Below are 22260 nucleotides of genomic sequence, written 5' to 3' on the forward strand. Positions count from 1 at the left end.
CTGCTGTTGCGTTTTTGTGTTTGTTTTTAAATCCAAGACTTGCAACCATTTATATATGTAGAAGTAGAGGTCCCAATGACTGCAGTCTTAAAAAAAAAAAAAAAAAAAAAAAAACCCAAACAAAAAAAACAACCAAAACCAAAAACAAACCCCCCAAAACCCCCAAAAACCCAACCAAAAACAAAACACAAAAGCCAAAAATCAGAACTCTCGACCACATTGTGCCACAACTGGACCCAGAAAGTGGCCACAGTAGCTATGAGAGTTCAATCTTTGAAAGATGGAAGCATATCTGCCAGTCATGAATCCAGTGGCAGATTACTGTTCTTAATCTGAAACATTTCCCTATTTACGTGGCTGTTTCCAGGGCCTGACAAAGCAGATTATGACTGGAGGACCAGTCAGCTGTACTGGGGAGAACTACCAGATGACCAAAATGAGCATACTTGAATGAAGTGCCTGAAAGTTCAAGATCAGTTTTGGACAAATCTCACTTTCGATGAAGTGGGACTTTCAGCCCTTGAACAGCAATCTGTGGGCAGGTGCCTACTCTCCTTCAGTCATAGCTGAGAAACTATCCCGAAAATCTGCACGCCTCTTCCCAAAGCGCAGGAGTTAATGCCAGTGCTGCCTGGGGCTACTGCAAGGCACGTGCCTTTTGATTTTGCTTACACCAAAGGTGGAGAAGGGGGTAGTGAAAATTCTCTCTCCTCAGCTCATACCGATCTCCCAAGCAAACCTCCAGCAAAGGCATGCTGCTTGCCACCAAGGCGAGGGAGTGAGACCGAACACAACGAGTAGGCAGCATTCCCCTAACAGCTGTAATTGCAATACTTACATAGAAATCTCAAACATTAAATAATGGCTTTTCCCCAATAGCCATCAATGCAATAGGCAAACACTTTACAGCAAGGAAAAAAATCCTGCATCACAAATATTAGAAAGCTTGTGATGGTTGTGACAGACATATGAAGTGCTTCAGTTTCTGCTTCAGAAGAAATAGCCATGCTGCTGCACCCACAAACCATCCTATGGAAAACTTATTTCAGAGACAAAACCAAAACCACATGTGTTTCTTCTTAAGCTAACTCTTCTGGCTTTTCAGACTTACTAATGCAAAGAGCGACATTTAAATTCAGCAGCAGTCTCATGTTCAATTTCCTCCAATCCTGTAACGGTTATGAGCTTTGTAGTAAATAAAGTCATTCTTACCTGGGAAAGGGACAGAAAAACAGTCCATGCATTTCTAGCAATCAGCGAATGCACTGTTACAAGCTTTGGAGTATTAAGATTCCTTTTGGAAAAAGAAACCCCTGTAAATCAGCCAAATAGAGATAAACATCTACATCCTTCACACCCTTACTTGGTCTCCTTCATTTTCCAGCGCCCTCAACTCCTCAGCCAGGAATGCTGAGGATACCAGCTCTGTGCGAGGGGTCACTTTTCTGGCTGCTCCAGCAAAAGCTCCATGGGCAAGCACTGCTGCTTTTCATGCCACCACTCCAAAGGCTCGAGAGATGAAGTGGTAAGTGCCACGGCTGCCTTACAATTGCTGGCAAGGGGTGGAACGCATTGTTGCTGCTTATTACTTGTAGATTCCCAGATCTACAAATTTGAACTGTGAAACTAACCGGTAGCCCAGAGGCAGGAATTCGTTTTACCATCCTCTACCTTCACACTTCATGAAGAAAAGCAGCTGCCAATAAAGGCCAAGATGTCCTGTGGGCAGATGGCTTAGAAAGATTCCCACCAACAGTAAAGCTGAGTGAAAAGCACGGCCTCTTCACAACTGGTGGCATTTCCAACAGAAGATATCAAAATATAAGTCTGACTTCCAGGCTACTTGGCATGATTGGAAGAGAACTGTAACAGTCTGGAAGCCAAGTAAAAACTCAAGTGGCAAGAATTGAAACAGCAGCAGCAAAAAATGATGAATGAACCTGTCAGTTCCAAAGAAGTAAGTATACAGCCCTTAAAAGTACCATGAGAAAATGAAAAAACCTAATCAGTTTACTTTTAATCAAGGCATATTGTACTGACATATCAAGAGATCACATGAAAAGATGTTTTACATAACATCAGGAATTTCGCATCATTACAGCCCTCATTTCAGCTACAAAAGCAAGAGATTTTTGTATACTTCACGGTGACATTCCTGGAGAGAAACCATAACACAGTTCTCAAATTTATTCAGCTTGATTAGCAATAGCCATACTGCAGCAGCTGCCTTGCCATTGCTCAGCACTTTGTGCACACAAACAGCATGAAAGATGTGACAGTACTGCAATTTTGCTGATATTTGTAGAATTACGTAACATGAAACATATATTTAAGGAGGAAATTGAACTAAAAGGCAGCTCTTCTTTAAAAATGGCCAAATGAAACTCCAGTAGTATACAGAAAGTTAGCACAATGTATATTCACATGACTGTCAAGGACTATAAAGCTCAAAGTCTCATCAAACAGCATTTGTTTTAAAATCACAAGAGGCTTGAAATCATGAAAATGCTTTTGGAGCATTTGCCAATCCTCATCTGCAAAAGCAAGGCACCTTTACACCTTCCAGCATTCAGACTGCAAACCAGAATCAATACCCATGCCGCTGGTTCTGTTTGGCAATCTTGCCCAAACGTCCCAGAGATGGACGGTTACAATTGATCACGCTGGACCCACAGCTGGAAAGTTCATCTGTTCCTGGCTTGATAGGGTATCACTTTCTGTCAGGTAAGTGTTGCAGAATGAGAGTAAAAATTCCTTTCATAGTCCCAGCCATCTATTTCAATGAAGCCAAGGCACTGAAGGAGGTTTAACAACACATCATGTGAGTCCTCAAGTGTTTTTGACTGAATTTTCTTTCCAAACTATTGCATCAGGACCGATCAAAGTTGTGTTTTGGGTAAGTAGTATTTTTTCCATAGACATTAACAGCAGCTGGATCAGACACTAGAACACCTGCCAAGAGGTGTTCTAGCTCACTTTAGCTCCCAAACAATGCATATGACAGCAGACAGATATGCTTATCAAGAACTGAGAATAAAAGAGTACCATAAAAACTCCTTTCACGCTTTGCTCCCTCCTCCAACATACTTGGAGCTGTGAGGAAATGCAGGCTATTTGGTTCAGTTCACCGAGTGGTAAAAAAAATGCATCAGTACCTGGAGACTTTTTGAGAAAAAACACGTGTTTTACAGTTCAGTAACCTGAAATGTTCATCTACAGTGTGGTGCTTTAAACCCTTCTGGAAAAATAATCCCGGAAATGCACATCAAAATCTTCAACAAAATCCACGTCAAACACTTCCTGTGGAATAACCAGGAATTTGGATGCATCAGCAGGATTCAGCCATGGGAGAAAATAACACAAAAGGAGGAGGCAAACCATGCAGTCTAATGCCTAAAATGACATGAAGTGCTGCTTATCCAACATCTGAAAGTCCAAAATCTTCATTTAGCCTTAGCTGACTGCTGACTCCTGTCTTACAACATCTTCACCTAATGTTTATCTGAAGAGACAAGATGATATTCAGGAAGCACCTTGTACATTTTTACATCATATTAAGTTTTGAATCTCTTCCTTTAGTGCTTCTCACCATCAGCATATAGATGGTATTATAACAATTGAATCAAAACTTTTATTCCTTTAGCTGCCCCAAGATGTGAGGAACAATATTTGGAAGAAAATAAAAGTAAAAAAAATCAAGTGCATGAATTTATTTCCTAAATAAAGCACATAAACATGGTCATGTTTTTGTAAGTAGCAAACTACTTGACTAATGAGATTGGCCTGCAAACCCTTGACCACATGAGTAAACTTGTTAGATCAGGTGTTGATAATAAAATCTGAACTTATGGGCCTTAGAGAAACAATGTATTTCTTTGCTCTACTATAGTATTCTGAAGAAAGCCATCTATTTGGTTACAGAAAGGTTTATGAAAGCCAAAAATATAACAGCAGATAGCTACTGCAACGTCATTCATTATAAATGCCCGATTAAGCAGAGAGGACCTTGTACAGTATTTAGCAAAGATCTCATGAGTAGCGATTTCCTGAAATAAAAGCAGCTGAGTACAGACAAGATTGAGACAGCAGCTGAAAACCCATCCTGACCAACGACAGTAGCTAGAGTACACGTTGTACCAACGCATCTCTGAAGAACAGTTTGCTAAATAAGTCTTTTGGCCGTACAGTGCAGCGTTTTATCTCTCTTACTTCCTGTGCCACCGCTGCCCTAATCTACAGAAAGATACGTACGTATTTGTTCTCACAAGGTCGTACCAGGAACCGACGTGTGGAAGGAGTCCACCAGCCACAGAGAACTGGCACCTTTTTAGACCTCATATTTGCACTCCACTTCTGAACCTCAACCTAGATTTCCAATTGATGGCCAGACTAAAAAGAATAAAGTTGTCCACTTCCTGGGAAGAGGCCATTTGGCAAGAAACTTGCCAAAGTTCAAAAAAACTGTATGCATTTTTCTTATTAAAAAACAAAACCACCAACATGTGGCACTCACAGGCCATTAGAGAACTCCGAGTTACATCTCCACACCCGTATGGTGGAGCGGGAAGAAGGGAAAAGAGTACAGACCAAGTATATGAAAGAGTAAAGTAAGAACAAAGCATCCAATGGAAGTTGCACTCCCACATACAGAAAAAATTGGTCTTTTAAACACCTTGAGTAAGGAAAAAAAAATAATCCATTACATCTACACACCCAGTACTATTTTATCTCCTAGGCTGAAGTAATTCTCAGGTCAAAACTGCACTAACATCTATGTGCAGATACAGAGTCGATGCAGGGTTTTAACATCTTTCAAAGTCCTGGAAAAAGCAGAATGTTTTATTTTCATGTATCACAATATTCTGCCAGAGCTGGGGAATGCCAGTGTCAACTGAAAATTCTGTCAAAAACTTTCGTCTAAGTAATGATCCCAACAACTCCCAAGAGGTGGGTTCCCCCCCCACCCCCCGCCTTTTTTCAACTGCTTGTTACTTAACCCTGGAACAAGTTCACAACCTAATTATTATTTCCTCCTCCTTCTCTCATTAACATGCAAATATAAGTCATTAATCCCAAGCATGCATTAAATTAATGAAAGCTCCTTAAAAATTGTTCTCAAATTGCATTTCTTATACTCTGATGGTATACATAAGGTAGAGGCTACAGCCTTTATTTTCCTTTACTGCAAGACTAACATTGAGAATACCTGTTGGGTTTTTTTAAGAGACATATGTTTGCCATAACTCTTACATAATCTTCCAGCTCCCTAAAGAACCGCCTGTTCTTCTGAAATTAAGTTACCCTCTGTGAATCCCACACCACTCTAGCTTCTTTTGTTACTTGTAGGTAATCCTACATGCACAGAAATCTCTCCAAGTAGTGGAGCAAACTTTCCAGTCTCCTAACTAAAACATTTTATCAGCTATTTCTAGACAGCAGTGGTAAAGCCTTTTAGATCAAATGATTAGTGTTTTATAACGGAGTTTGTACGCAAGATAAATTTTTCATCATAAAATAATTAAGTCATCAGCTACCTAAAGAATTTCAGAAGCATTTGTTATAACAGCAAGGCACAGATAAATACTCTGCTTCATCTTAACAACTCATACCATTAAAATACTTCAGCTGAAAGTGACATTAGTTTTATATAGTTTTATTGTTATTAGCTTATTGTTAATTGTGGGCTTAAAACAGTACACTGACAAAGGATGCAATTAATACACGTTTTGGTTTTGCTATCTAGATGAAAACAACCACATAACTAAAGATGCAGTTAAGACATAGGGAATTGTTTAACACATCTCATGCCCTTCTCCTTAGCTGTTACGAATTATTTACATGCGTAGTATAAGGGTCCTACAGGCAGAGCTATGAAGCACCATTTGTTATTAACGTTGTCCAACACTTGCCAGGCAAGAATTCCTCTTCCTGGAACAGCTGACTGGTTCAGACTTTAGAAGAGTCTTATTTAAAACCTTCTACAACTCCATTGTGGCAGAACCTACAGACAACCCTGACATGCAGCTGAGGGGGGGGACTGCCGGAGGGAAAAGAAGGAAGAGGAGGCTGAGGAGATGGGGTAGAAAAGACCATGAGCTAAGAACTGAGCTGGGGTAAGCCTGACTTTCCACACCCTCCACTGACTTCATGCTCCTTCTGTAGGAAGGAATGGTAGAGACCGCCCTGGCGCAAGGACTCTCCCTGCTAGCCCGATCGGGAGCTTTAGGCAGGGCCCACGCTGGCGCTGTAGCAGCAAACGGGGCCTTTCGTTTCTCCGTCGTCATGGCAGCTTCAAGCCAGCAAGAATAATTACCAGCTTGCTTTTGCCATCCTGGTTCAAGTTGAATCACAAATCCAAAACACCAAGTTTGGTAATCTCAGCTGAGTTCTACTTTGCACAGCTATTTATATCAGGCATGTGGCATGGTCAGAAATCTCAGGATATTCAGCCATGGTGGTATTAATAGAACAAATGAACATGGAGGCTTACTGCACTGGTTTTTCAGTTCTGCTTGTAGCTGGACAGCATACAAATGATGTGTGAAAGCAGGATAAACGTGTTTCTGTTCTGTTCACAGTGTATCCTCATTTGAAACCTGGCACCAACAGAAGCCTGACAATCAAATGAAATGACTTTGTAGAGGGGTCGAGCAGGCTTTGCCATGACAAGGCTATGATAATTGAGGGCACAGGAATTATTCCTCCAGTGACTGAGAACATGTGCTGCTGTTTCTGTATGGAACCACCCTCCACTAATTAATGAAGCTATATCTTTTCTTGCTCTTCAAACTCTTTTAAGACACTGAATCTACTTTTTCATGGCATGCTCGGGCAAATCAGTCAAAGACTTCAAAGAGCATTTTGTGAAACCCAGTCACAGTTACTAGTAAACTAGCCCCTTTCTAAAAAGCAAGGCCCTTAAAGACCTCTCACTATTACCCTCCATTTCTGGACATCACTTGTGTTAAGAAGCAGAAATTAACTGTAAAGGGTGTACTGAAGTTCACACTGTTGAACAAGGAAGCAGAAGATTCTCAAAAAACCGCTCAAATACTCGGACAAAAAATAAATGTGCATTTTGGTTTTTTTTTTTTTTGAGGAATGGCCTGACCTATGGTAGCACCCTCACCCCAAAATAAACTGCACTACAATCTTCCCTGGAGTAACAGCAGCACTGAAGCAGACCTCATAACGAAGGGGCAGGTTTAGGGATAGTATTCCCTCCTGACACTCATAAATTAACATATGTGCCTCAAAACTTAATCTCCGGGGAAAAAAACAAAGAAAAAAAAATCAGTATCCAAAGTGAATTATTCATGATAATTAAAACAGGACTGTTTACAAAGCATTCTTAATTTTTCACTGTCTCTTACGTTTGTTAATAGTACTTAGAAAAGCACCGCAAAAAAGTATTCTACACATTCTAAAATTGTCAGTCTTTCCTGGGCAGCATCCACTCCATTTCATTACTTCAAAGAGGTATATTCTTACCATGGCTTTTCAATATAGCTTCATCAAGTGAAATAGTCTTACCTGGTAGAACTACGAGAACCTTTTCCTTCACAATTTACCTTTGTTCTGCAGAGAAGAATGAAGATTTGTCTTATTCAAAGTGTCAACTCACAATTTAAAGTAACAAACTTTTAAAGAAATTGTCCTTGGTAAAAACATTTGCATAGCAACAATGAGTATTTCTTCCAAAGACGTTCTCACAATGACGAGTTTTGCAGGCAAAGATGAAGATTTTTCTCAGTATATGATGCCATGTGTGAAGGGATAAAGTAACTGCACACTATTTGAAACCCTTTGCTTGTACAAAAGGCAACACCACCACTGCTACACAGCAGTGCACCCACTGCTCTGTCAGTCTGACTCTGCTAAAGCTGTATTCACTGAACTACGTGCTACTGATTTCAGGAAAATAAATAAATCAACCAAGCTGTACTAGTCAAACTTTGACCTCATTCACACCATCAAAATTTCAGACTATAAGGCACTCTGCTTCCAAATACAGGAATATGGAAGAGTGGTGGAGAGGAGATATTCCAAGCATTAAATTGATTTGCAAAAGTGCAAGTACCAAAAAGAAAGCAAAGAGGATTTCAATTTTTACAGGCTACATGTTTCAGGAACAAATTCTCCTTTGTATTAAGAATTTTTTACTATATTTTTGGCCATCTAAAAGAGCGTTCTACTAAGGATACAGATTCTGTTCCAGCAACAAGAATCAGCTGATCAACAAGGACATGTCTCAAGGCACTTCATACAGATGGGGGTGGAGGGGGGGAGGCAAGGGGAAAGATCCATTTAGAAATTATTTTTGTAAGTCATTAAAGGATGAGACATTCTAAAACATTCAGTTAAGAACACACTCAACTACTTAAAAAAACCCATAGCAGCCTTGATAATTCCAGATTCATGGTACAATGTGCATATTAAGACTTATCTGTTCAGACTATTGCACACATTTTATTGTTGTCATTTAAAGGATTCTAGTAGGATAACACCATTGATAGCTTAACCTTTAGTAACCTGTTGAAACAAGATGATTCTTTCAGCATAAAGTCAGATGAAGACATTACAAAAATTATATAGCTATTAATAGATTACAGATAAACTATTTAAAAGAAAATTCTCTTTATAACATTGGTCTTTACAATTAGAGACCAGAAAAATGAGGGGTTTCTGTCATAGTATTTTATTAAATTAGCATTTAAATAATACCCAAGACACTTTGCAGAGATTATTAACAGCTATGAACAATTAGCTCACTCAGTTAAATCTGAAGAATAAGCCTACGGTATTAACTGTTACTTATGATAGTATTGCTACTATTTGCTTTTAAAATCCAGGTACCTGGGAGCTTAAAGAGTTTGTAAAACACTGAAGTCAGCTCCAAGCTTTCTCTCTGTCTCTAGTAACAATTATGCTTCTCTCGTATTTTTCACATACAAAAGATTGTTTAAATATGAATTAAGCCTCACAACATAACCATAATGTAGGAGGTGCCATTACCCTTTATACAGAGTAGAAACAGATTGTGGCTTGCTGAAAGTACAAGGAAGCATGAGGTGGACAACTCCACGGGCTCCGTCATCCCATTTCATCTTCTGTCATAATAAAGCATCTCTGATCCTGCTCTGGCACATTGTATTATTTTGATAGTTCTAACTACAATCATAATCACAAAGTAATTTTAAATCCTGGTATTCTTCAGGGAGAACAACATAAGTTCCCAATCACAAGACCTAAACACAGGGCAGACAGATTTTTAAAAAGGAGATATGTTGTACTTCAGTTGTTCTTGATCACTCAGCATAAAACTTTTGCTGACTTTACAGAAAAATCACATTGTATTTCAGTACTTGGACTTGCCAGAACACATTAAGCCAACAAAAGTCAGTCAAATTCTGTTCTATGTATATCCACAGACAATGGAATAGAAATTCTTGCCCCCAATTTCAAAGCCCTCCTGAGGGCAGCAGAGCTTTGCAGCTTCCACTTCTCACCCTACATCTAGCTGCTCAGCTAGAGTATTTGTGCAAGAAATAAAAATAAATAAAAGTATATTGCTATGACTACAAGATCTGCAATGCATTCATGATCCCAAGCCAAGAGCAGAGTGCAGATCTGAAGTGTTAAGTTCCTTGATCAAAAATTAAAAACAATCAGACAAGCTACTGGGATGGATGGAAGAAAGCTGTTTTCAGTGGGAAGGATTTTCTTGTTCCTTCTGGTGAATAGACCATCAAAAGAAAATGTTTGCCCACAAGTGTCACAGTTGTTCAGTATCATATCCCAAAATGGGTCCCAGCCATTTCTCCACCTCTGCCACAGACAAATTTTTCCTCAGTGCATAATCTTCAACCTGCAAAGGGACCACAAAACATGATGAAGACCTGGAAACTCCAGCTTTACTGTTTACAAGATTTTTTGGAACGTCTGCTCACAAGGTGTTTTTGAATGCTGTAACACTACCACAGTGGACAGTGCAAGTTACCTGATCTTTACATATCTTGCCAACAGCAAAATATTTGGATTTGGGACTGGAAAAGTAGAGGCCAGAAACTGCAGAAGCAGGTATCATTGCTAGTGATTCCGTTAAACCAATTCCTGGAAAAGAGAATGAGAATTTTCTTGTTCTCTGAATTGATAATAAGCATAAACTCAGAACCTTTTTTTGTTGGGCAGCTTCAAACGAACTCAAAAACCAAGCAGCTTTTAGATGAACTAAAACCAAAACCATTTTTCACTTGTTAACTATTAAAAAAATACACATAGATTTAAATATATTGCAGACTTTCATTACAGTATTACTGTAGAATAACTGTACAGTTTGAAGGAAAAATCTTAGACATTTTGGCAAATAAAATGGGTAACTAGAGGTTTTGAAACACGGGAAGGTATTTTTGGAATTGTGGAAGTAGCAGTGAAATGTCTGACACATAGAATAGCAGAGGAAAATAAATGGAATTCATTCCTTTTTTAAGAGTTACCATCTCAAGGTTTCTGTGGACCAGGAAATACACTGCTGAATTGGCTTTTTTCCTGTTTATATCTGGAATGTCTTCTTGCAGCCATAAGGATGCTTGAATTTTTCTCTGCGCAGCAGAACCCTGTTTGCATGCAATCTGCTAATTAGGGACATAACTCCTTCACCAAAAGCACTGGCAGTATTTTGCAAATTCTTCCCCGAATGAGGCAAAATAAAAATGGCAATGAAAAGGGGAAGACCCCAATTCCCAGAGCCGCTTCAGTTTGGTTTTTTGTATGTAGCTCTGCACCACCCAATTTAATGTTTTGTTGGCATTTCAATCTTTCATTTGCATACAACCAGTCTAAGAATCTTAGTAAAGTAGAGGTACCTGTTGTTTCCTCAATATTTGCAATTTTCCACATGGTGAGTTTTTCTGTATGGTCAGGCTGGCTTGGATATCCAGGTGCAGGGCGAATTCCCTCATATTTAATTCTGCGTAGGTCAGAGAGATCTAGCTGCTCAGTACTACAGTAAGCCCAGAATTCCCTTCGAACCCTTTCATGGAGCTCCTCAGCAAATGCCTTGGAAGAGAAAGCAAAGATTTTTTTTCTAATTTGTGTAGACTGATGCAATAGCTATTTGATGAAGGCAAACAATGATAGAGACTTTCTCCCCATTCACTTTTTAATTTTTAAGGGAGCTCTTACCATAGATGAGAAATTTGATAGCATTAAAATTCACGTACAAGACTTATTTTACTAATTCAAGTATTTTAGTTTTTTCTCTTATTGGTCAACAGTGATTTTTTGGTTGTCCTGCTTTAAAATCCTACATACTCGAAGAGGTAAAGATGCAGACAAGTAACCGGAAAAGACCAAGTTCATTAGCCTATGGTAGTGATACATCATTACAGCACTGAAGTCATTAGGTTTTGACTATCTGGGTGTCTCGTCCAGGTCTAGCTATGGAAGGCCACATCATTCTTGCATCCATGCTAAGTATCAGATGTAAGTAAGTGCCACTGCTCTTTCTGGCAGAGGACCTTTCCTCTAGCTGAAAGTGGGCAACAGCTTTTCTTAACTGCTCTTACAGCTTACACTATTTTGCCAGCAATGGTTGCCTTCAGGAGAAATTTCCACTTCAGTAAGTATCTTTAGGTGGCATCTAATAATAATTTCTAAAACTCTGTTATAGCTTGAAATACACAACTAGAGCTAACTCCATTTGCATTGCACTGAAGTTGCTGTAAGTTTTAACACGGTTACTTAGGTGTAAGCATGGGGGCAGGCAGATGGGGATACAGGGGTAGGAGGGAAGGGACAATATTTTCTAAACCACTTCAGTTAGAGCTTTAAGAGCATAACATGTCTTAGGCTTAGACATGTTAAGTCAAAAGCCTTGTACCCTGGATATAGCTGCATGGTTACTGTCAAAAGCAGAAGGCATGTCTGCAATTCAAGAATATAATCAGTGGGTCACACCTGGGTCCAAATACATTCTCATGTACATAAAACAAGATTTAAAGATAGTTCTTTTTAAATAGTCTTGTTTTAAAATCTACTGTATTCTACAAATCATCAAAACCCTCATAAAGAGCTCAAAGATGCTTTTGCAGGTGGAAGATACGGACAGCAGAGTCCCCTCTGGCTCAGAAAAGGACTCTCCTCTCAAGACAATTTCAGTAAAACCAGTTCTCTTTCAGATTCAATGCAGAGCATACGTTACAGGCAACAGCCTAAGTTTATGCTAGAACTTGAAAGAGCAACCCGTCAAGTAAATCTAGTACACAGTCAGAAAATGTGCAAGGAAACACGTGATAAAACCTCATACCTCTGCCAACCGATCACCAAGAGCCTTTACCATTATGATGCTGTATTCATCATCCTGTTTCCTAAATTCATTGCATAACTCATCTACACCAAAGCAGGCCACAGCAAAGAGGCCTAAGTAGTCACAAATGCCAGAATCCAGTGGTGCTATGAAGTCAGAGAGGCAGTAATAGGGGTCTGTGCAGGCAGAGTCCTTTTCAGCCTAAAATAACAAAAACAATGCAATAAATCAGAACATTTTAAAAATATATTAAGTATTAGTGCACCATGAATCTAAAGACCACTATTTTTAAGACTAAAGGGCTTAAGGCATTTATGACAAACACCTGATTAGTTTTTGAGCCATGATGGCTTTCTTATACTTGAATTATAAGAAAAACACGTCTCTCACTCTGAGGATGTTTGGATCACTGAAGAACAAAATGTCAAAGAAGAGAGATGCTGTGCTGAACACACATATAAAGATGTTTTGCTTCTATTTACAGCTAGTAAGATTTAACAGCTTATTCTGCACACAAAGTATTACGAAATAAGGAACGCTCTTGTGCCAACCACTGGGTAAGAGGACGAATTTTCCATCTCTACCATTCACAGATTCCACATTTGTTAGCAAAACTGACAGCTGATAGTTCACATCCCAGTTATGCAAACTGCAGAATTCTTCAACAGCTCCCATTTTAGAATGGCTGTGAGAGTTGATAAACACTCCTAGTTTCTTATGCTACAAACCATGTGCTCAGTAACCCAGACAAAACAGTGCCCCAGGTTAAGGTTTACACTAGCCACACACAAATACAAACAAAATGCATCTATCACTACTGAAAAGTTAAATCCCTAGCAAAGTTCAAGTGGGTTTACGCAAATAAGAAATATCCCACTCACTGGATTGTTTTCCAAAATGACAAAAAAGGGAATAGAAAGAGGTGACTGAATGCTGGCCATAGCACCTAACAAGAATTTTTACCATTGAGGATCATATCAGCATATTCATTGTGGGAACATGACTGCTATTTAAGAAGTAGCACAGCTCTTCTAAATCTACCAAATTTAGAGAGAGATAAAAGTTATTTCATAGCTATTACTTAGCTTAAGATTCCTCTCCAAGTTTTCTTATTCTATGACAATATTTTAACAGTGCCTTCCACCCGCTCCCAACTGCAGTTTCAAAAAAAACCAAATAAAATACCACACCCCACACCCCCCCCCAAAAACCCGAAGAAAAACAGTCAACTGTTTCTGTAACCTCATAGGTTATAGAAACTAGGGAAAGTCCCATAAAACTGAAGAAACATCCTTTTTCCACACAGGTGAACTCTGTGTTAATTTTAAGGTTCTTTTGTAATGATTACAGTTAAGGAAAATACTAAATGCATATCCAACTTTCAGATTTACGTCACATCCTTAATAGTGTCAATGTCATGGAGAGAACTCTGTGTACTGAAAGGAACATTTTATATAAGGAACAGGAGACAATTATTCTCGTCTACTTTGCTCTGGTGAAGCCTCTGCTGAATTACTACGTACACCAGCTGGAAGAGATGCAGCTAAAATACATAGAGTCCGGAAGAACAGTACCCACGATAGCACAGAGTTTCATGGCCTTAGTCTTTTAAACTTGTATATTCCCAATTTATTCAAGCTTTTCTCAAAGGTTAAGGAAAATAACAGTATTCCACTAGTAAAAACCATTACAAGACCATCAAATCAGATATTCTCCTTGGAAGAACCCCGGGAAAAGGCCAGGAAGAGAAACTATAGTAAACTTGATTTACATGGGATATCAAAACGTTTAACTAGGTTGTAAGGCCCTGGAACAGCCCTGCCTGAATGCTTGTGAGAACAGTTTATATAAATATGTGCCATGGATTGTCAAGATACACTAGATCCATCTCCATACAACAGATTATCTGTTCCAGGGAACTAGGACAGATAAAGTCATGTATTTCTTAGTGCAGTTCTGCAATATTGGCACAGGACTGTCCTCGTAGAACACTGCACTCCAGAAATTTAAGTAACTGTTAAATTTGTTTCTGCCATGTTTGGTGACTCCAAATATGTGAACTATGAAGAAGCTGAGTCAGAAAGTAGGGAAGGAGAGGCAGAATATCTTGAAAATGTTCAATCTATCAAAATAAATGCAAATCTAGGTAAGTATGATTCAAGCATGATAATGATTGTCTCAGTCGGAATTAGCAGCCAACTAATTCTAAACTGCCTCTTCATATGGGGAATTTTACATAAAAATTAAGACTGTCAGAAACACTTATCTCCATTGAGCTTTACTTTCCAGGTATTTTGATTGTAAGTGTTTTTAACCTTTAACACATTCAAGCAGAATTTCTCATCTAAGGCACAATTCAGGGGTATTAGAGAAATAAGGTTCATTAAGTTCTAATTTAGCACACAGGATCCAGGTGATGAATTTATACAGCGCAGTGCTTTAGGACATCTGAAGTATTAAAATGAAGACAGAAAATGCACATCATGTCTGAAGATGTCAAATCTATAAAGCATTTTGTACAACTACTACAATGCAAAATACTACAAATGCTACAATACAAATACCTGAGTCACCACTAACAAGATCTTGTTATTACTGAAAGAAATGGCAAGACAATGGCTGCAGACAGATTACAACCACCATTTTCTGCACAGATTTTAATAGGGCACTTCGGTTACATTCTTGCAATTCAGGGAAAAAAAAAAAAAATCACTTTTGTTAACAAATGTTCTGTCATTGTACCTGTTGCCTCAAGCCATAAAATTTTGCTATTGGTTCCGAAGTTCCCACTGCCTCTTCTACAGCATATAAATGGATATCATCCTGAACACTTTGAGCTGGCCAGAATCCAATCACACCTCTGGCTTGTAATTTCTTTTGATTAATCAACATTTTCAGTAGATTTTGAGCATCATTATAAACTCTCTTTGCTTCTTCACCTATCAAAAAGAAGAGAACCCTTTAGAAAAGGCATGTTTTCACAACTGGCTAAATGGGTTTAAGAATTGCTGAAGATTGGTTCATTTTCCACATAATTCTCTGATGACTGCAACAATCTGTCTGCTACGGCAAACAGAAAGATAGCAATGTGATTATGTCTATACAGCTGTAACAACATACATCTTGGAAAACAAACAAAAAAAACCAAACCCCAAACATTTCAGCCAGCACCATTCTAGTAGAGACAGAGAACGCAGAATAAAATGAGCAACAGAGAACATGTGTGTGCACCTACATTACCACAGAGCAGTAGACCCAGAACATTGATTTTAGTGTCACCCTTGCATTTTCATCATGTATTTTAAGGCCTACTGAATACTTTCAAAAGGAGTCAGAGCCCTCTTGCTATCTTCACCCACAACAGGGACACAATATATTAAGTGCTCTGCTGCCATTTTCTGTCATTAAAATACCTCCCTGTGTTTTGGCAGGGAGTGAATTCTAAATAAGATGATTGAGCATTTTTCCCCACTTATTTTTCAGCCTCACATGCCAACACTTGGTTCATTAAGTGTTGCTTTAAACAAATTATTTCAGTGACACTAGATTTCCATGTATTTTTACTATTCCTATGTATTTCAAAACATTCAGAATCTTAACACAGCATGGCAGGTCTGTTTGTTAGGATTATTTACATGAAGTAAATTCAATTTCAACACTCACCTACAGTTTTATCATTGAAGAGTTTAGGGAAACCCCGATTGGGATACTTTCCCCTAAGTTGCCAGATATCAAAGAATGGCTTCCAGTCAATGTATTCTACCAGCCTCTTCAGATCATAATCTTCAAAGACTTTTGTGCCGATGAATTTCGGTTTAACTGTAGGAATCAGAAGTACAATGTGACGTGATGAAAATAATTTAATATTGCTCTTGTATGTGCAGCATAAGTGATGCTCACCAGCCTCCACCACTACAAGGGACCTCTTCAAAAGTAATTGTCTTAGAATTCTTGTCATATCGTTCCCAAGTCATACCATACTCTACAGTTAAAATGTGATAAAGAAAAGCATAAAAGGCATATAAAGTCGAAATAGAAAATTTAAGGCCTTTCATTCTTTCATATAAATCAACACTTATTAGCTGCTGGACTTCTGAACTTAATTCATTGGCCAAAATATTGGCCAAAACAGAAGATCAAAAAACACCTACGCAACTTACCAATACCTAACATATTTTATAAGTATACACCCTTCGTATTTACAAATCCCACTTTCCATACACAGACATATTACATGCTATGGTACTGTAGAATAGTTCTGTAAATTAATATGTAATTTTTAAGAACTTTTACAACCACCACACACTTGTTCAGATGCATGTGCACAATTGAAAAAGCAAGATGGATCTATGTTATGATGTAGCCACAAGCTTTGCGCTTGTTTAATCTGTGCTATTCAATACTTTATAACACAACTTTTACTAAGATGAGCTATTGAAAATTAGCATCTTGAGTCTTGTAAATGAAGTGACAGAAAGCAGCGAATGTCACTGCAGGATGCAACTTCTTGTGGAATGCTGTTTATGCTTCTAGTCTCTAATTTAAAAAAAAAAATCAAAGCAAACTGGTGCAGAAACTGATGGGGGAAGGGTAGGAAAAAGTGTAAGGAGGAATTCGATACAAATGCCATGACACAACGTGTGTTCCCTAAATATGGTATAGGAAGCTTTGCAATATAATGAGCCAGTATGACATTATTTTGCAAAGCAGGCATCAGACTTATCTTTGATTATATGGTGTTAAGGGCAACTCATTGTTTTAGGATTTTTTTTTCAATTTTTTATCAACTATTAATTTATATTTTAAATATACTCTGAAAAATATAAAGCAGAAATAGGATGTCAAATTTATACAAAAAACCCCCCTCTGCTCAGACAGACACCAATTTACTCAAGTTGTTACACTACTGTATCCTGAAGTTTAATGAAGCATAATCTACTTAAAAATATATATAAAGTAAATACGTAAAATAAAATAAAGGAAGGGCACAGCAACAACAAACAACAACTTTTAAACTGACCTGGTTTATGGCCTGACAACCAGTCATCACGGAAACCTTTTTTCCTAGCTTGCTGTAGAGACAAGTATCTTCTTTCCTGAATGGACATAAAGGTCAATTTCACAAAGCCAGCCATCTTTGAGGCAGATAAACCATAACTATTGACTTGGTGGTAGAGTTTTACTCAAAATAGTCTTTGGGACAAATCTGACAGCAGACAATTTCAGTTCCAACAACTCCCAGTTCACAAATGTAAAGTAAGATTACATCACAACCATACCATTATTTTTTTCTGTATACGTCTAAGGAAACTGGCTTACAAGATTTCTAGTTCCTCTGAACTACAGCAGAAGTCCCTTTATTACTTCAAAATACATGAAAATACAGGTACAGCAAGATATTCTCCTACTGCCTGCAAAAAGCTTAAGATTGCGGTGACACCACCATCAGTGACTGCAGTACACCTCTGGGCAAATTACTGGCTCTTCTGAAAGGCACAAGAAATTTACAGCAATTTCAGTAAGGCCCACGAATTCACTGCTGACCTCTGCTTAAAGGAGAGTGCTGCACTCGCTGATCTCAGCTTAGTGGGCTGGTTCCCTGTGCAAAGGCAGTCTTAAACTTGGTCAAGCCAAATGTCCTCAGCAGGAGGCCTCAAGCTTTACCTTTCTTTATCAAGAGACCAGGTAAAAGCCAGATGACTTTCAGCTTTCTTCTGTGTTTATTTACAAGGATGGCCTCAGGAGTCATATGTTAATTGTTTCCTAGTCTTCCTTTGCACAGTCCATCCCTACATTTCATTGCTTCCTTCTCTTCACTTTCCTCAAATGGCAGCCTCAGCTCCCTAACCTAAACAATATGAACCCATCAGGAAAGCAAGAGAGTGTGGCTTAGTACCAGCAAAAGCAACCAGTGTCATTTTAATTACACCAGTGTAGCTCCCTGTTTCCAGCTACTGCTCCAGGACACCATTGGTCTCCTGTAGATTGGTTAAGTTGACATGACTGCCAGCTCCATGGAGATGTCCTAGATACCACTGATTGCCCATTGAGGACAATCAAGAATTTGCCATGCATATGTTAGACTCATGCAGAATTTTTCCTTATAGGTTAGAAAATTTGATTTCATAACCACTTTTGAAAGTTTTTCACCAATTCTACTGCATGTTTTAAATCAGAACAAATATACCTGAAGGTCTTCATAAGGAGCTGAAACAGAGTAGTGAAGCAAGTACAAACCACTTCAAACAAGAAAAGAAGCTAAATCAATTACATTTGTACCTTGAGAGACTCATAGTGTTCTTGTCTAATTTCTTCATATTCCTCTAATATTTCTTCAAAGAAATCATCCTTTACATTTTCATCTAAGAGCTGGGAGCACTGAAAAAAAGGAACGAGAAAGCACTAAGTACATACTGTAACATACGACAGTAAGGACAGAGTATGAACTTCAGACTAAGCCATCTGTCTTTTCAGACTCTCTTCCAATTACACTTGACAACACTAAACTAAACCTTACCACTAATCTGCAAACTAGATTCAAAACATATTTAAAAATATGATTATTACTGAGAGCACTGCCCTACCACACAGGTAATATTAGCAGAGCCAAGTCTGGTTCTGGAAAGACCTGAGAGCAGAATACTCCAAAACTTTAGAACTGAACAGTCGTAGAAACAACACACAGCTTGCCCTACTACTTTACAGCAGGTATTTGCCAGCTAAGACTACCCATTTGTCTGATAGAGAGAGCATCCATCCCAGAAAACTCCAGCCCCATGTTTCATAGTACTAATTTTGCCTTCACTAACTTCAGAAATATATCCAAAAATAGAGAGAATAGCAGTTCACATCTAACCCCATTGCTCTTCACTATTAAAAAAAAAAAAAATAAATCTCAGAACTACAGTCAAGGACCCAGAGTGAATCATGTCACTCTCACTAGAGAAACGGGCATTTAAATAAAGGTATGCAGGAGCAATAATTGACACAAGTCAGATAAGATAACCATGTGGCAGCAAAAAATAACTGAAGCAATAATAGTTTAAAAACTGGCCTCTATCATGCCTCTTCAATTTTCCGCCATAAGGTTAAGCCTTAGAGGAAAGGATGAGAGGCACAACAGAAAAAGAGGGCATATATTTTTTGCATGGATGAGAAACTATAATTTAGAACTTACAACCACAACACTCTTGGATGCATCCAGGACATGAATTACAGGTGCGCTATATCGTGGGGCAATTTTAACAGCTGTGTGTGTTCTTCAATGAAAAAGAAAAAGAGTGAGCATTTCACAACTGGAAGAACAAAAACAAAAACAAAAAACCAAAAAAACAAAAAAAACCCCACCAAAACAACACAAAAACCAGACAAAACCCCCACTGAAATAATTTCTGACTTAATGCATAGACCAGAACTTCAGAAGAAGAAAGCAATTAATCCATCTGCTATGCACGGATAATTAAACACAGATTTTAATAAGTACATAAACACTTTTCCTCAAAGAGTATCAGAATGCTTCATAAATAATATGCCAACTCACATTCCCTCACTGTCTTACCAACTGACTGAAAAACAGCAACTCATTAGTTTGAGTCTCAGAAAATTTCAGTGAGAACTAACAATTTTTTTTAAGTCTTTTTTGCTCATATTACATTTTTCCCTCCCACATGCTAGTTTCTGGGGCTATGGATTGGCATTAACATGTTTCAGTGATGATTATTCCATTTCTATGATGCTCTACTTCAAAATTGGAGGCACAACCCGTCTACTCACCTGAAGAAGGAATTCTGCCAGTGGTCAACAAATATTACAAACTTGCACCTGCTTGGTCAGTCAAGTCATTCACATAAAAAACTCCCAATTCATTCAATTATTTAGCATTTACTCATATTCCAGTCCTCATTGAAATACTTCAGCATATAATGAAGAATCAATTCTACATTATAGCACTTTGTTGATCAAATTAAAGTTTGGAGTCCTAAACTGAGGCCTAAGCTATCACGTGAAATGCAGCTGACTGCCCTTGTCGCTCAGAGTCCTGGCAAACTGTGCAAGCAAGTGCAGGGACAAAGACCCCGCAGGCCAAAGCTCAGTTTGCCTTCTCGAATGCTAAGGTCAAACACCATTTTTTTAAATTAATTTAAATCAGAGCCCAGGAAGCAATCTCCCACAGCAAAGATAAGATCTACTTTTTCTTCAGGCTCTGTGAAATATTTGAAGCACTTGGACATGGAGGTTACTGATGATTGTGCATCACAGCTGTGTAACCAACTGTCCAGGATCTTCTTAATTTGCTTCTAGGCAATGCAGTTTTGATCTTGGCAGCTCTATTTTTTAGAAAAAGATATTGTATCTTCTATTGTGATAGGAACAGACAAAGGAAACAAACAGGGCATGGTCCTACAATGGCACTGTATCCACTAATACATACTAGGTTTTGGATTTTTTAAAAATAAACATTACCACAACAAAACTTTCACTAGTATTTCTCAGCATCTGCATTTATCAAATCAGTATAGTAAGAATGCAAACATCATAATTATTGTAAGTTATGAAGAAACTGTATTACGTAGATACTGTAGACAAAACCCAGCCTCTCTCTCTTTCAAACTGATCCCACTTTCCACCATTCCAAGTACTTATGGTCTCCTTATTCCAAATAACAATGTCTACTTATTACAGAGAAAAAGTGCAGATGGTTCTTCATTAGCAACATCTGACATGTACCCAACCTTTGAGAATGCACATGACGTTGAACTTAAGACTGCAGAAGTAAATTAAATATGTATTACCAATCCAATCTTCCATAAAGAATACCTTTACTTGACATAGATTTTATAGAAACTGCATGTGTCTGGGCATATGTGTAAGTATATATTTATATACAGTTCAGATGAATAAAATTATTTATGTATACAATATTATACATATATTCTTCAATAATTTCCATATTCAAGGATAAAACTAGTGCTGCCTTGCTGTTGGCTGCATTCATCTCTGTGAATAAATTCTACAAAATTGTTTGATGCTGGTTATTTGACATCCATTACTAGGCCACAATGCCCCGTGTACAAACACTGAAAAGATCTGAAGAAAAGGCTCTCTTAAGACCTCCACTTAGAATAAAGCCTTCCCCCACCCCCCTCTTTTTTTTTTTTTTTTTTTTAAATAAAAAACCCTCCATGCTTGTTCTCAGTACCAAAGCCATAGGAAAAAAAGACTCATATGGAGAAAGAAAAAAAGGAAACAGTTAACCTTGCATTATAACTACAGGACCAATAAAGACAGGTAGTGATCCTACTCTTCACTGTCTGTCAAATTATGAGATGATTTGCTAAGGCCTTTTGTATTTTTTTATGGAATACAATGGTTCTGCTGCAATCTGTGCTGCCCTGATAAAGAAAGCAGCACTGCTAACAGCATCTAGTTATGCAAGAAATGACCTCTGCAGTCTTCTGAGCTGTCACCTACTCAAGCATATTGTACATAAACCAGTTAGCAAAGTGTGACCCAAGGCTGTTACACATGCCCAAAATACATTTGTGATAATGTTAATACTAGGTGTCAGTGAGCTGTCAACACTGGTCTTCAGGACATCATAGCAGCTACGTTATTTCATTTGAATGGATCTGAGAGAACAAGATCTCAACAGAAAAGCTCAGTCTATCAAAAGGAACATGGTAACTACTTCAAGGCAAGCAGCTAGAATTTATCCCCCATCAGCCTGCTTGAACAGGACTGGGGGCTCAACCCAGCCAGCACATTGCTGAACAATGATCCAGGAAAATACATTAACTTTCTTAAAGATAATAGCTCCCTGATGTCAACAGGACCATTTCTAGTCTCAAAATCCTGCATTTTCAGAATGCTTTGGTGAAAGAAAACAAATCATTCAACCCCTTAGAAGAACAGAACTGTATTCATATGCATATGCGCATGAACTTTTTAGAAGG

General features: G+C 38.2%; 1 protein-coding gene across 1 annotated transcript in view; it reads right to left on the minus strand.

The window, feature by feature from the left end:
* Window positions 1–8682: 8682 nt before the first annotated feature.
* Window positions 8683–22260, minus strand: part of MTR (5-methyltetrahydrofolate-homocysteine methyltransferase) — a 52734-nt gene continuing 39156 nt past the window's right edge. The window contains exons 25-33 of the mRNA XM_069800677.1: window positions 19485–19566; window positions 18587–18685; window positions 17328–17403; window positions 15971–16126; window positions 15050–15246; window positions 12308–12508; window positions 10866–11058; window positions 10001–10113; window positions 8683–9868 (exon numbers count right to left, since the gene is read on the minus strand). Coding sequence (XP_069656778.1) covers window positions 9776–9868; window positions 10001–10113; window positions 10866–11058; window positions 12308–12508; window positions 15050–15246; window positions 15971–16126; window positions 17328–17403; window positions 18587–18685; window positions 19485–19566 — 1210 coding nt within the window. The 3' untranslated portion in view covers window positions 8683–9775. The remainder of the gene's footprint in view (window positions 9869–10000; window positions 10114–10865; window positions 11059–12307; window positions 12509–15049; window positions 15247–15970; window positions 16127–17327; window positions 17404–18586; window positions 18686–19484; window positions 19567–22260) is intronic.

Source organism: Haliaeetus albicilla, chromosome 13 (assembly GCF_947461875.1).
Source record: "Haliaeetus albicilla chromosome 13, bHalAlb1.1, whole genome shotgun sequence".
NCBI lineage: Eukaryota > Metazoa > Chordata > Aves > Accipitriformes > Accipitridae > Haliaeetus > Haliaeetus albicilla.